The sequence below is a fragment of the Alexandromys fortis genome, unplaced genomic scaffold (genome assembly GCF_014885135.2).
Source record: "Alexandromys fortis isolate MF-2015 unplaced genomic scaffold, M_Fortis_MF-2015_v1.1 scaffold_324, whole genome shotgun sequence".
Classification (NCBI taxonomy): Eukaryota; Metazoa; Chordata; class Mammalia; order Rodentia; family Cricetidae; genus Alexandromys; species Alexandromys fortis.
In genome coordinates, this window is record NW_026068221.1 from 622922 (window position 1) to 635549 (window position 12628).

General features: G+C 41.0%; 1 protein-coding gene across 1 annotated transcript; it reads left to right on the plus strand.

Annotated features, from left to right (window-relative positions):
* The first annotated feature begins 11526 nt into the window (after nt 1–11526).
* Nucleotides 11527–11934, plus strand: LOC126493553 (40S ribosomal protein S17-like). Its single transcript, XM_050130565.1, has one exon. The coding sequence runs from the start codon at nt 11527–11529 to the stop codon at nt 11932–11934; it is 408 nt and encodes a 135-aa protein (XP_049986522.1).
* The last annotated feature ends 694 nt before the right edge of the window (nt 11935–12628 follow it).

A 12628-nucleotide genomic window follows, 5' to 3' on the forward strand; every position in this document is an offset into this window, starting at 1 on the left:
GAGATAGGAACCACTATTTTGCTGGTTTTACCAAAGAAGAAATGAAACTGGAGGTGATTTGTGTTGGGTAATTATTACAAAGAGGTCTTGGACTCAAATCCAGATTATATGATTAAATGCACATGTTCTCAAGCCCTAAGACATTCCACGGTAGGTGCAAAGTTTCAGTTTCCTTAACATTTCATAGATCGCTTGATGATATACTTGATTTAAGCATTGGGGGCAGAAGATGAGAAAGAAGAAAGGTATAGGGGATGTTTAATTAATCCTAAGGATGTATAGTGACATTTTATGAAAACAGACTCATTTGTAAGCTAATCAAAGTATAATTTTAAGCAAAAAGGAGTTTGAACAGACGTACCCCACGTGGATGAACAAATGTATCTTCCAGAAGAGAATGAGTTAGTAGATGAAAATCTTAATGCAGACACAGGTTACTTCCATATGAGTTATCGGCCAGGGAGGTTCAGTGAGCATCCCAAACAACACAAGCTTATAACAACACAAGCAATAGCTCAGAGTCGGCTTCAGTAGCTAACTGGTAAGACCCTGTTGCTGAGTGCACCACATACTTTGGCTGCAGGACATAGAGAAATCAATCTTGAACTGACCAGAAACCACTCTCCTTGCTGTCTGGCTTTCAGAGTGCTGGACGGTACAATATAGGCCACTAGGGTAGAAAAGATTATAAAGGTCTTACCTAGGACTGAATTCTGAATGCAGTCCTACTGTTCTGCCAGGTAAGACATAGCCCATGATGCAACTGTGGCCAAACTAAGTGAGGACAATCAAACACTTTCTTGATTGGATTTGAGGCTTACCCAAAACAGGAAATTCATAGCTAGTGATGTAAACATGACCAAAAATCATTGTTAGGGGAAGTTATAGGCCCTAAGGGTAACCTAATATTATTATTTTGCTAAATAGTCATGTTGTCAAACTGTCTTAGAAATATTCATTTTTTATATCTATGGGTTTATGCTGCTCTCGGTTTTGGTCAGAGAGGCTTCTTATTGCCTTGGATAGTGGTTAATGCAGAAGCTCATAATTGTTCAAGGTGTGGAGAATAAATGACTGAGATTTCTCAACATATCAGCCTCCTATGAGGCTCAGAGAACATGGCAGAGGAGCGGGCAGAAAGAATATAGGAATCGGAGGATGAGAGGAATGCTGTAAAACCCCGTTTTCTGGATGTGGCATGGCTGTTGCTTCCAGGAGCTGACGGCAGCTGTGGTAACATGTACAAGTTCAAAACAGCTACGAATTCCTGCATGGATAGTAGAAGAGCTCACGAGGCTCGGACTCTGCTCAGGGAGCTATTGGCAGTTGACTGTTGCTGGGGGAGGGAGAATCATTTGGGGGTGGTGGCCACTAGTTATTGCCCACGCCCAAATGGATGGCCACATGCACACGTGCATGAGGGCAGCACTAATTCGACTCAGTGGGCTAAAAAAAAAATACAAGTAATAGAAGGAAGACATAAAGTTGGGGATGGGATGCATTGAGGTGGTCCCAGAAAAAGCTGGAGGGAAAATTGAGGGGTGCATATGACCAAGACTTTCTGTAAATGCTCAAAATTTTCAAAGAATAAATAAAAAATATTTTAAAATTAAAAATGTAGTAACATTTATGATATATACTGTGTTTTAAAAATTAACTTTCGGGGTGCTGGAGAAATAGCCCAGCAGTTGAGGGCACTGGCTACTCTTCCAAAGGACCCGGGGTTCAATTCCCATCCCTCACATGGAAGCTCACACCTGTTTGTAACTCCAGTTCCAGGGTTTCTGACAACCTCACACAGACTTACATGCAGACAAAACACCAATGAATAAAAAAAAATAAAAATAAAATAATTTTTGGAATTCCATACAATACATTTTGATCCTATTTATACCAGTCCTTCTCCCTAAGTCCAGATCAATTCTCATCGCCTTCCCATCCCAACTTTGTGCCCTCTTTTTTTTTCTAAATATAATAACCCGTCAATTCCAATCTGTGCTGTCCATATATTCCTGGTTGTGGGGCCACCCACTGGAGCATGGCTGACTTACCAGCAGTTACACCCTTAAAGAAAACTGATGGTCTCACTTTCATAAGCCGTTAACTACTGATAGCCCTTGAGCTGGGAATGCAGACTCATGAACCCCTTCTCACTTCATGCTAGACTATTGATGACTTGAAAATGTGCAGATTTTGTGAGGTCTATGAGTTCATGAGTGTGATGGCCCTGTCATGGACTTGATGAGGTCTGAGAGCTGTGCTAATCCAGGTAGAGAAATATAAAGTTAGGGGACAGTTGGACACTATGGCCACTTAGCAGAATAATAGTAGTAGGTTCTCCCCTGGGGCTTATGATGTCCTTAATCATGAATTTTTGACCAGAACACCTCTTACAGCTCCTTGGGGGGAGCAATCCCACATCAGGCATGAGTTACTTTGTCAACCTGAGTCTTGTGGTATAATGACAATCCCTACTGTATCATGACTCCAATTATATATATAATATATGCATAAATTTTATATTTAAATATAAATTATATATGAAGCTTATCAAAAAATAGGTTTCTATATGGCGTTTTCTGACAAAAAGTGTTAGCTATCCCTTCCCCAATGCCCTCCTCTGCCCTACTCTCCCATCTCTCACTTCACTTAACCCCTCCTTCATAATTCCCTTGTCCAGCTGTGATAAAAATACTATGTAAAGTAATAAGAAGTTTGCATCTTTTTCTTTTTCTTTCTTAGCATGTTCTCTTAGGTTTTGTGATGCTGGAGATTTAATCTAGGGCCTATATATATTAAGCAAGTGGTCTACTGATCATCTACATCCACAGCAATATATTCTTTGAAATACATTTCTCAGTGTATTTGTACAAATGTTAAAGAATTAAATGTAATTTTTAAATACCAGAAATGTTGATCGCTGTAATTGAATTGAAGTCCTAAACATAAATCCACCTACCCGTGAACATCTTATTTTTGATAAAGAAGTAAGAAATATAAGCTGAGAAAAAGGCAACATTTTCAACAAAAGGTACTGGTCTAACCAGATGGATGCATGTAGAACTCTTAACCTTCCTAATGCTGTGACCCTTTTATACAGTTGTGGTGACACCCACCCATAAAATTATTTTCTTGCTGCTTCATAACTGCAATTGAGCTACAGTTATGAATTGTAATGAAAATGCCTAATATGCAGGATATCTGAAATGGGACACTTGTGAAAGTGTCATTTGACTGCAAAGGTGTCATGACCCACAGGTTGAGAACCATCAATGTAAAAGAGTCCTAATATATCCATGCACAAATCTCAACTCCAAATGGATCAAAGACCTCAACATAGAACCAGATACACTGAACCCAAATGAAGAGAAAGTGAGGGAATAGCCTTGAACTCATTGCCATAGGAAAAGACTTCCTAAACAGAATACCATTATTAGCACAGACACTAAGATCAACAATTAATAAATGGGACCTCATGAAACTGAGAAACTCCTGTACGGCAAAAGACACTGTCATTCAGCCAAAGCATCAGCCTACATAATGGGAAAAGATTTTTACCAACTCCACATCTGACAGGAGGCTAATATCTAAAATATATAAAGAACTCAAAACACTAGATATCAAGAGGACAAATAACCCAATTCTGAAAAGGGTTTTTTTTTTTCTAAGCAGAAAATTCTTAATAGAGGAAACTCAAATGGCTAAAATGTTCAACATCCTTAGTCATCAGTGAAATGCAATCAAAACTACTTTGGTGTTTCATCTCAAACATGTCAGAATGGCTTAAATCAACCAACCAATGACAGCTTATGCTCCTGAGTATGTGGAGTAAGAGGAACACTCATACATTGCTGGTGGGAGAGCAAATCTATACAGACACTATGGAAATCAATGTGGCAGTTCCTCAGGAAGTTGAGGATTGATCTACCTCAAGATGTAGCTATACCACTCTTGGGTATCTACTCAAACGATGCTTCATCCTACCACAGAGACACTTGCTCAACCATGTTCATTGCTGCTCTATTCATAATACCCAGAGACTGGAAACAGCCTAGATGTCCCTTAACAGAAGAATGGATAAAGAAAATGTGATACATTTACACAATGAAATATTACTCAGTTGTTTAAAAATGTGACATCATGGAAATTGCAGGCAAGTGGATGGAACTAGAAAAAAATTATCTTGAGTGTGGTATCCCAGGCTCAGAAAAATGGATATGATGTGCTGCTGTAGGTGTATAGCTAACAACTACCTGCCTACTGGGGCGTGGCCTCATAGACTATTTACCTGGATGCCGAAGTGCGTCCGGCCCTCTTCCCCTCTGCCTTTCCCCCTGGACCCCTGTTTTGTTGGTTCAGTTTGTTTGGATCTCATTTTTATCCACGTTCACGCAGAGAATTCTGATTTGTAAGTTTTATCTATTAATAAATACTTATATATTTCTTAGTTCTGAGCTAGTGTGGGATTCCTTTTATTAAGTGCCATATCTCTCCGCATTCAGGTATGTATTCACTTATATTTGGATATTAGCTGTGAAGTTAATGACAACCAAGATCCAATCCATAGAACCCCAGAGGATAGGTAAAGAATAAAGGACTAGAAGGAGCAGGTGGATCTTGTTAGGAAACAGAGATGGAATAGATATCTAGGCACTAGAATAGGAGGACCAAGTGGGAGGGGAGAGTGGCTTGTGAGAGGGAATAAATGAGGGGCAGTTGAAATTAAAGTGCATTTGAGGGGCACTATGAAAACCTAATGCAATAGAAACTTCCTAAAATATATACATATATGAAGGCACTCTAAATAAAATTGTCAAATAATGGGGGAGACAGAGTCCCAGTTGGCCATATCTTGTCAGCAAACTAAACTTCTAATGCCCGAATTGGATTATATCCAATTGAGTTGTTGGTCAAAGGGGCTCCTTTGGAATCCCAGAAGAACTCAGGCTATTGCCAAGATTGTTGGTTGCTCTCCACAAACTGACAGCAAAGCCCCGTTGCTGAAGACGGCATCCACAAAAATTATTGACTATGGAGAATTTGAGCTGGTACCTAAATAGAGCATTCACCACTACGTACTATTGTCCTTCATACAAGAAGGTACTCTGCATGCTCCCTAAAGAGAAGCCTAAACACCAAGCCAGCCACCAACTCTTTGATCCATAATGGTGTTCTTCATGCAAGACATGCTATGGCAATGTGTTTTTTCTTCTATTGTTTTCTAGAATTAGTAGTAATTATTCTTTGAAGATTTGGCAGAATCAATATATGTGATTTTCTGCCGGGCGGTGGTGGTGCATGCCTTTAATCCCAGCACTTGGGAGGCAGAGGCAGGCGGATCTCTGTGAGTTCGAGGCCAGCCTGGTCTACAGAGCTAGTTCCAGGACAGGCTCCAAAGCTACAGAGAAACCCTGTCTCGAAAAACCAAAGAAAAATATAAAATAAAATAAATATATGTGATTTTCTGTATAAATTAGTGTGACTTAGCCTATTTCCATTTTTAATGATTTTTATCTATGTCTCTAGCATGGAAATTTCTTCTTTGACTTATTTTTTTTTAACACCGTGTCTTAAAATTTAAAATTGTGTGCTTTCTTGTGATTTTATAGCCACTCCTAAATTTAGCCTATTTTGATTATTGGAGCTTCCAGTGTGGCACCTTTCTGAGGGCTAATGAGGAGATCATATCCATAATTTCATGTTTTGTGAGATGACCTATAGGGAAAGGCAAACCTGGTTATTTCTATAGGCTGTTCCCGATGGGAGGCCATAGGGCTCAGGTGTTCAGTGAGCCCCTTCTTCTCGGCTACTCAGAGAAGGCTCGCCTATAGTGAACAATAGGGAGTGCCGAGAAGGCAATTGCCCTAAAACTCAGACACTTCAGACAAGAAGGAGAGCTGCAGCTAAGTAGACCCAGGAATGTAAACTCGTTGCAGGAAGCCTCAGGCTTTTTTTTTATGGCTTATTTAACTTTATTTTATGTGCATAGGTATGAAGGTGTTAGATCCCTTACAACTGGATCTTCAGACAGTTGTGAGCTGCCATGTGGGTGCTGGGAATTGAACCCGGGTCCTCTGGAAGAGCAGTCAGTACTCTTAACCACTGAGCCATCTCTCCAGCCCCCAAGCCTCAGGCTTTTGCCTAACTCTATTCCTAATGCAAAAGTGTATTCGAATTCCATTTTGGGAGGACATTCTTTTTAAAAATGCCGACTTTCTAAATTCTGCTTTGCTATTGTTTTGAACTCTGAAAGGAATCCTGGAGGTACAACTCAGCAGCAGGGACGTTTGTAGTTTTAAAATTCACTTTCTCCTCTTCCTTTCCTTGCTCCCCTTTCTCTTATCTATTCTATCCTTTCTTTGGTTGCAGCTTTTTGCCGAAGTTACCCGTGCTTTCATTTACTTACTTGAGCACTCCATGCCTTTCCACGGAAACGCTAAAGAATTTCCAAAGTAAGGTTTGGTTTTCCAAAAATCCATGGTTACCTTGTGTGAAGTCCTGGGTAATTACCACTTACCCAGGCACTGCCACCGTCCCTCTCCCCATTCCAAAGACCTTGCCCAAGAACAGAATGACTCAGCTAGTTTTTCAGAGGTCTATGACATCTGGTGAAACTAGTTCTTCAGAGGTCTTACAGCATCTGGTGGTGAAACTAAGTCAGTTCGCACTAACTTAAACACATCGCACCTCTCCCCTCTAAGGTTCAGGGGTGTTCATGGAAGTGGGGGCCCCAAAGACTGTAAGATCTAGAGGTGATGACATCAAGGAAACTGTTCTCTAGACACAACAGGGCAGTTGCACAGCAATTGCAACAGCATGCACAAACTCCGGTCAGCTCAAATCCCATCATGGGGATGGGGCGGGGAGGGGAGCTGGGTAGGCACAAAATCCCACACTAGCTGAGGGGCTTTTTTAGCATTTCATAGCTGCCGGGAGACAGAGGAGGTCAGTTTTCTTCAACAATGTGAATCTTGTTGGGCTGACCATACTCCCATACCCCAGGGCAGGCCCCACTCCCAAGAGTTCTTAAGCAACACAAATTGGATTAAAAGGAGAAAAAAGAAAAAGAAAACTCCAAGTTGGGTTGGTTAGAAAGCGAGGGTGAAAGGGGTGGTTACAGGAGGAGCTGGGATCAGAAGGGGAATGTATCCAAAGCACATGACACAGAAGTCTCAGAGTTAATAAAATACTGTTTTTAAAAGGGTTCTGATTAACTTTTGAACGTCTTGGTAAAACAATATAGTCTCGGCAGCTGCTGATTTATAATTTGAGGTGGACCACCACTGTGAAATGTTTTGGGCACGAATTTGGAAGAAGAAGCCTTGTCTAACTTTGCTTCCTTCCCTAGTACCTAGCATTTGAAGCCAGACTGCTTTGAAAAGCCAGCCATCTGCTGGAGACATTCCTTTGTTACTTTGCTTACCTGCTACAGGAGTTAGACCATTGCTGTTACACAAACATGCCTCAGGCTTTTGTGTTAGTTACAGCTCTTTTGTTAGTTAAGCACCCAATGGCAGCAAACAGGAAGTGGCTCAGTGTGCAGATGCTGTAGCAGGACTTCCTGCCGGCCAGTCTGCCTTTCAAATCCCAGCTGTGGCATGTCAGGTAGTTTTCCTTTTCTTTTTTAATTCAGTGAAATAGTTGTTGATTACAGCCATTTCTTCCTCAGTGGGGTTTTGTGAGGATTACCTGAGACAATGTAGGGAAGACACTTGGAACAGTGTCCCTTGTACAGTCTCATGCAAGTACAGTTGGTATGCAGTGATTATGTAGAAAGTATCTGTTAACTCAGATATGACAAAGGAATCCAAAAGTCATACAGTTGTGGCTTACAGGCTCTATATGAAAGCATGCGGTAACTATTTACTGTACAAGAAGACTTATTGTGAGCTTCGGAAAACAACAATGTAAAGGTTTTAGAAATGATTAAATTATGTGATGTCTCCAGGCAATATCCTGTTCACGCCTCCGCCCTCCCCAATTGGACGACAGTGCTTGTAGAATTCCTGATAGTGGAACTGAGAAAGTCAGGCCTAAAAGAGTACTTATGATAAGCCCTCTCTGGGGCAGCTTGAGTTGAGAGCTGACCTTATACTAGTAGCGTGGAAGGACGATAGGCCCTTAGTGAAAAGAATTTGCTTGCCAACAGTCTTCCTTAACTCCTGTTTTCTAAAATGTCCTCATAGCCACAGCAGCTCTTAAAGGACACATACTTAACCCATTGCTTTCTTAAATCGCAGCACTTTCTTCTATCTGGTGCTTTCTCCACTAAACTAAGTGTAGACTCTGGCAGGAAAGTACTCCCTATATTGCCTTAACCTCCTCTCGGTCTGGACCTGTGGATAATGTCTCTCTGAATAGCACCTTCAATTCCTGAATTCATCATTTTAACTTACATCCTTTTGCTGCTCACTCAGACCTGAATCACTGGTTTTCTCTGCTGCACCAGGGGAATTCTTGCTTTTGCTTTTGCTGCTGCTGCTGCTGCTGCTGCTGTTGCTGGCACTGGAAGAAATTCCCTTGATAGGATAGGGTGCTCAGGGCCTTCATTTACACATTCATGAGTTTGGGGCTCAGCTGGTTCTCATTCCCACTCTGTTACCTCTCTACTTGGCCTAGTTATCTTTCTATTGCCGTGGTGCTTGGAAAAGAGAGCACCCAAGGTTTCCCACATGAACCCCCCCCCCTTATGACGGCAGAGCCAAGAATTGCATGGGCATGACGTGAGGGCTGTCCTAGCTCATTAAACGCTGCGTTGCTTCTGCTAAAAAATAAATAAATAAATAAACAAACAAACAAATAAATAAATAAATAAAGGTACAGTTATGTATCTTTATTCTTGCTGCTTTCCTGGGTATCTTACTCTCTTTCCCCTTTGTCATTGAAACAGATGTATGTATCTCAATGAGAGGTTGTAGTAGCGGGTGCCTGGCTTTCGTCTTTCTATAAATACCTGAGACTATTATTCTAGGAGCTACTGAAGCAAAGGAAGCAGCAAAGAGTACAGTGGGGGTGAGGAAGTTAGTAGCACTCGCCTACCAGGTGTAAAGTTCCCAGTTCAATTCCAGAAAAGAAAGCAAAAAAACTTAAAGTAAACTGTTAAGTTTCAAACCTGGACAAAGACTGAGGTGCCTGTTTAACACGTCAAAGTGGACCTGGCGGCCAGGTTCTCCCAGCATTCCTCAGTCCCTACCTGTTACTGGGTATGGCTGGCTGGCATACCCAGCCCTCTACACTAAACTTCTGCAGCCCAGGGGTTGGGCTGCCCTTCCCCCAGAGGCTCTTCCCTATACAATCCAGACATTTTGGTTACACTCTCCAGTACCTTTTGCCTCCTGGCAGCTGTACCCGTTTCCCCCTCTCCCCACGTGGCCCTGCTCAGCCTGGTCATGTTCACTCTGGACTCTACCAGATAACCCTGCTTCTGGCTGTGTTTTACAGCTCTACAATAAGCTTCCTCCTCCCCCATACTCAGGAGCGGTCATAGCCTTTCCTTTTTATTTCTCTCTTTTCTTTTTCATTAAAGACACCTCCATTTATTTCTCAAGAGGAGAGGATCAAGAAGGAGAGAATATGAGGAGAACTCAGAGCCCAGGGAAGAAATGGATGCATGTTGTGCCCTGGACAACCTTCAAGACTCCTGTGCCTTGGACTGGACAAGCAGCAGTTGAGAGAAGTATTAGAGCTGGAAGGGACCCAAGACAGGAGAGATTAGCAGCATCGCCAAGCACCAGTGGTCTCGACTGTATCTAGGACTAGACGTTCTTTTACAGTTCAAGTCTTTGTTTTTCACCCAGTTCCTTGCCCTGGTGTCTAAGTACAATACTATTAAAGGGAAGGGACCTACAGTACACATGCGCAACTCTTTTAATGTTACCTCGTGTAAGTGGTAGGTTTGAAATAGAAATCAGGTTGAATTAGGTTTTAAGCATTGCTCATTTCTTGTTCATTGGGATTTCCTTTCCTCTTCTATCTACTCTTCTCTTTCTGGAACAGGATCTCCTTATATAACCCCAGCAGGCCTCAGTGTTTTTTCCTCAGCCTCCCAAGTGCTGGGGCTACAAGTAAATACTACCATGCCTGACTTGTCCACTAGATACTACAAAGAAAAAAAAAATAATGTTCACATACTTAAGTCTGTGAAAAGTTTGAGTACCTGTCTGTGGGCTTTACTTTTTGGTAGTATTTTCCAATTATTAATATAGTTATTTTTTGTTTGAGTTTTGGTTTTTAGAGACAGGGTCTCACTATGCTGGTCTGGTCTGGAACTTCCTATGTAAATCAGATATCTGCCTGCCTCTGTTTCCTGAGTGCTATCGCTAAAAGTTTGCTCAACTGTGCCTGGCATTGGTAATATTGTTAATACAAGTGTAACTGCCATATGTAATAGTGACTTTCCAGTGGGGTTCTATGCAAATTTTGTTTGTAGAGATTAAGAGGTAAGTTGGCAGAAGTCTGGGCATCCCCTAAGCAACCTTCTAAAAGCTTTTGCCTAGTTAATATGAAGATTATTGTAATAATCCCTAAAATAGAAGATTCATGTTCAAAAGTGCATAGATATCCCACAGTATTTATCTGTACAACTATGACAGTGTTTTTTTTTCCTATATGACTTTGGAGTCATTTCTGAAAGCAATTCCTAATATTTCTTTAAAGAAATGGCTAAAGAAGTATATGACCTCTTTCAAAGGTAGCTCCTTTGAAGGAAAGTTCTCATGCTTACTAAAGAACTAAATCGCCTCTTTACTTCAATGCCATGTTGTCCCATTTTCACTGTCACCATGGTTCCAGTGAAACAGGACAGATACCTTTTTTCTATTCTTTAAAAATGCAAGGGCATAGCTGCAAATTTGTGATACCCCAGTAAGACCAGTTGGGATATTCTTTCAGTGGTTTCGTTTGTTTTTTAAGTCTCTGCTTCAGATAGCATATTCAGAAAACAACCCAATGACACTTCATCCTTACATAATAGGATTGGCATGGTTTTCTCCTTTCTAGGTGCAGAATGCTTACAGGGCCGTTAGTTTTCTCTAGCATCCTTCATGCCTATGAGCCAATGGAAATTAGTAGCTATGTCCTTCTTTGGAGATCAGTCAGAGTGTCAGAGAGGCAATTTCTCTGGGCTCTGAGCTGTGGCAGAGTCTGCTAGATGGAAAGGACTAGTCACCAACCAGATGAGGGGTCTGTGATTTACCTTCTTTTTCACACCAAAAGCTGGGAACATCTGGCTTTGCATTGCTGTTAGCCAGTGGATTCTGTACACAGCAGGTGACTGTCACATCTTCGAAGATTCAAAAGACCATTGTTACCTTTTTAATAAAATCCTGAGATTTTAATAGAAAGAACATGGAAACTGAGATCAAAAGCTTGAAATGACTCAATTAAGTATAAAAGTATCACTAAATATTCATCATACTAGGATTGAATAATGGAATTCCTTATATTTATGTATTGGATAGAAGGAACAAAGACATTCAAAGAAATTAAACATCATTAGAAGTTATATGTAGACCTGGACCCGTCGACATGGGCTGCGTCCGCATCAAGACCTTGAAGAAGGCAGCCCGGGTCATCATCAAGAAGTACTACACGCGCCAAGGCAATGACTTCCACACCAACAAGCGCATGTGTGAGGAGATGGCTATCATCCCCAGCAAGAAGCTCCGCAACAAGATAGCCGGCTATGTCACGCATCTGATGGAGAGGATTCAGAGAGGCCCTGTCAGGGGCATCTCTATCGAACTGCAGGAGGAAGAGCGAGAAAGGAGGGATAATTACATTCCTGAGTTCTCAGCCCTGGATCAGGAGATCATTGAGGTAGATCCTGACACCAAGGAGATGCTGAAGCTTCTGGACTTCGGCAGTCTCTCCAACCTGCAGGTCACTCAGCCTACAGTGGGGATGAATTTCAAAACACCACCTGGAACCATGTGAGTCTGTTCTGTTATTTTCAATAAACTTGAAAATAAAAAAAGAAGTTATATGTAAGTATCGCTAACTTTCTTGATAGATGATGCTATTTAGAAGCATAAACTTTCTTTTACCAACACATATTTTTCCTTTAGAATTCTACGGTTGTACCATATCAAGGATTTTATATTTTCTCCTTTCAGCGCTAAGTGAATCATTTTAAAAAGTTAATCAACTACCAACATGACCTGTGACTCAAAAATGTACCTTAAATTCTTAGCATTCTAAAAAGCATGGATTATATAAAGACATTTTTCTTTGGTATTGTCCATAACACTTAGAAAAAATTTTCAAGTTCTCCAAATAATTTTTCATGTTACTCTACTACCATCTATGTGTTACCTCAATGATCAGAATAGAAGAAAGACGCAAAAGAAGGTACATTTCTCTGTTTTTAAGAAAGCTCAGTGTTCTCACAGAAGGTCTTACTATTGTCCCCATCATACAAAAAAGACAAACTTCTAACTTTACCAAAAAGATCATTCATGAATGGTAAAGATTCTTCCACCACTGATGTTTTTCTTCATTATTCAAAGTGATACACTTTTTCAGCTACACACTCACTAGAGTTGTCCTAAGCACTCTGTAGGGAGTTATGGAATCTTTCCTTTATCACTCAGTTATGGCTGCCAGATTTATCAAGTAAAGATTCAAGACA

What these genes read in the sequence shown, in the direction of transcription:
- LOC126493553 (XM_050130565.1), top strand. Translation starts at nt 11,527, where the DNA reads ATGGGCTGCGTCCGCATCAAGACCTTGAAGAAGGCAGCCCGGGTCATC.